Source organism: Plasmodium gaboni, chromosome 5 (assembly GCF_001602025.1).
Source record: "Plasmodium gaboni strain SY75 chromosome 5, whole genome shotgun sequence".
Classification (NCBI taxonomy): domain Eukaryota; phylum Apicomplexa; class Aconoidasida; order Haemosporida; family Plasmodiidae; genus Plasmodium; species Plasmodium gaboni.
In genome coordinates this window covers 13,648-17,152 of record NC_031485.1, presented here as the reverse complement: position 1 = coordinate 17,152, position 3,505 = coordinate 13,648, and the positions used below count along the sequence as shown (strand labels likewise).

The 3,505-nt window shown below is 16.0% G+C and overlaps 1 protein-coding gene across 1 annotated transcript; it reads right to left on the bottom strand.

Moving 5' to 3' along the window:
• Positions 1-1,770: 1,770 nt before the first annotated feature.
• Positions 1,771-3,077, bottom strand: PGSY75_0501200 (parasite-infected erythrocyte surface protein; the record flags this gene model as incomplete). The annotated part of the gene is made up of 2 exons (XM_018784296.1): positions 1,771-2,748; positions 3,009-3,077. The coding sequence occupies 2 exons, from the start codon at positions 3,075-3,077 to the stop codon at positions 1,771-1,773; spliced, it is 1,047 nt and encodes a 348-aa protein (XP_018642951.1).
• Between the last annotated feature and the right edge of the window lie 428 nt (positions 3,078-3,505).

Here is a 3,505-nt window from a genome sequence, read left to right as displayed (position 1 = left end):
TAATTTTTCTTAATAAATTATTAAATAAAAAATTATATTTATATATATATATATATATATATATATAAATATTTATAAATAAAAAGTAAATATTTCAATACATTTTTGGGGGTCAAAGCGTTATATTATTATATATTATATTGTATATTTTATCATATTTTGGGGGATAAGTCATATAGATATATTTTTGCATGTATTCTATATTATTTTTGTTAAAATTGTAAAAAAGGGGAAAAAAATAAAAATTATATATATATATATATTATATAAATCATAATATTAAAGCACAAATTATTATTATTATTATATTATTTATATTATATAATATATATAAAACATATGGGTAAAAAAAAAGGAATATATAAAAAGAAATATGTTATATTTTTATATATATTTTTTCCCAATAATTTTTTTTTTATTATAATAGGATACTTTTATATAATCATTCATTTTCATTTCATTATTTTACTTAAATAAAAATACTGATAGATTCTGTTAATATATTTTAGTACTTTATTTTAAATATACATATTAATATTACCATTATTAGATTACCTCAAAAGGAAAGTAATATAAAAAAAAAAAAAAAGGAAACCATTTAATATGAAAGATAATATATATATTATATGGTAATGGCCATTTTTAATATTTTTGAATATATTATTATGTTTTTACTTTATTATAAATTATCATACATGAAATAATTAATGTTCTTTAATTTGTAAAGAAAAAATCAAATAAAATAAATAAATGAAAATATTATAAGATGATTAATTTGTGTACGTGTTTTAAATAAAATGAATATATTTTTAAAATTATTTTTATTAATTAAATATATATTTTTAAAAATTTTTTTGACTTGTATAAAAATTACAAGGTTTTAAATAAAAAAAAAAAAAAAAAAAAAATATATATATATATATAATAAAAAAAAATTTGAATATAAAATATACATGATTTAAATATATATTTGAAGAATTTTTCTCTTTAAGAATTACAATTATTAATATATGTTTCTGTATAACTTGTTATAGTTTTATTATATAACTTTTTAAATTAATTTTTATGGTTAGAAAAAAAAAAATTTAAATATGGGAATATATATATTTTACGAGTTCTTATGTATATAAAGGATGGTTATGTGGATTCAATTTTGTGTAATTTTTTTTTTTTTAAATAATATGAATATAAAATTAATAATACTTCGAGATATTTTTTTGTTTTAATACAGAATTATGAACTTTAGAATGAAGATTAAATTTTTTTTTTTTAATTAAAAAGTTGTATAAGGTACCATAATATAAAGGCACATATATATATATATATATATATATGCATTTAAATATTTATTTTATTTTTAATGTTATACATTAGAAAGAGGTAGTATATCTTCATTATTGTGATGATAACAAAATAATATAATATATAATATATATATATTTTAAAGTAAAAAAGTAGATTTTTTTTAATTATTAAAAAAAAACAATATTAAAATATTGTTAGTTTCTATATACAACAAATTTGTATAATTGTTAGACTTTCAAATCTATTATAAAAGGCAGATAAACGCATATTAAATGTATATATATATATATATATATATATATATATATATACATATGTAAAATATTTCACTGATAAATATATTTATAATAAACAAACATAAGTTATAAAATTACTTTATATTATGACAAAAAAATATATGAAGGGACAAATGATGCAAGAAAATATATAGATCAATATAAATGATTATATATATATATATATAATTTATTTTAGTAACAAATTATGAAGACCTAATGATATAGAAAAACTTAATATGGTTGCAAAAAATTCTTCTGGAGTATTTTCATACATATGTAATAATACAGGTCCTAATACTGCAACACACGATGCTATAAATATGGCCATGATGCTTTTGTTATATATTTTTTTATGTTTAATAACTTCATTAATATATTGTTCTTTAAGTTCCATATATTTATATTTGTAAGTAGCAATTTGTTGTAACAAATGTTTAACCAAATTGTTATGATTTTTTTCAAAGTAATTGTATATAGATCCTAAAAGCTTATCTTCTAAAGATACATATTCATTAGGGTCAAGTAAGTAACTAAATTTTTTATCATTTTTGTTCCATAAGTCCTCTCTTAATACATGACCTACTTCGGGAGATGAATCAAATAATGGTTTTTTTGATTTTTCCTGTACCTTTTTTTCTGGAACTGCTTGACCTACCATTTGATGTTTATGATGTCCCTCATTATTATCATGTACATTTAATTCTGTGTCATTTTGATCATTTTCAAAAAATACATGATAATATCCTTTTAATATTTCTTTGTACATATTTTTTTTATTTTCATATGAGGGACCATCTTTATTGGTACGTTGATTTGATTCTTTACTTTCATCTTCTTTATGTGTGTTTTCATTATTGTTTAATAACGTTTGTAAAAATTGATCGAAAGCTTCTTTTCTATAAACATTTTTGTCATTGAAAGAATTATGAATGTTCTTATATTCATATGAATCTTCGTGTTTATTTGGTAATTCATGAGAATGTTCATCTTGATCTTTGGTGTATGTATTATTTGTATGATCTGCATTTTTATAATCATCTAAATGTTCTAGAAAATTAATTGAACTTTTTGAGTTTTGAAATATCTGATCAAATTCTGCTAATGTTCTAACAACGGGTTTATTTATTTTCGATTTTCCCTTATGGACCGATTTGTTATATGACCTCTGAAAGAAAAGAAAGAAAAAAAAATAATTAATATAATAATAATTAAAGGTAAATTATAAACACGTACAAATATATATATATATATATATATATATATATTATTATGAATATCATGTATGTCCTACAGAAAGAAAAAAAAATAATTAATATAATAATAATTAAAGGTAAATTATAAACACGTACAAATATATATATATATATATATATATATATATATATATATATATATATATTATTATGAATATCATGTATGTCCTACCGTTTTCCCATATTTTAAAAGCCAAAAGAAAAAGGTAAATACGACAAGTTTTGCAAAAAAAAGTAACATGTTTGTTTTTTTATTTTTTTAACTATTAATAATTTTTTTATATTTTTTTGTTAATATTTTTATATATAAAAATTTATCTGTTATAATATCATAATTCTTATGAATTCTATACGTTTTTTTTTTTTTATATTTTTTTTATTTTCAATGTTTTTATATTTTATACTACCATGATAATTAAAAAAAAAAGAAAGAAAAAAAAATAAAATAAGGATCTATATTATATATACAAAAAAAAAAAAAAAAAAAAAAAAAAAAAAAAAAAAAAAAAAAAAAAAAAAAAAAAATATAAAAAAAATAATAAAAAAAATTTTAATATTATTAAAAAAAAAAAAAAAAAAAAAAAAAAAAAAAAAAATTTTTAAAAAAATTTAAAAAAAAAAAAAAAAAAAAAATATAAATATATACTTAATATATTATATAAATATAAT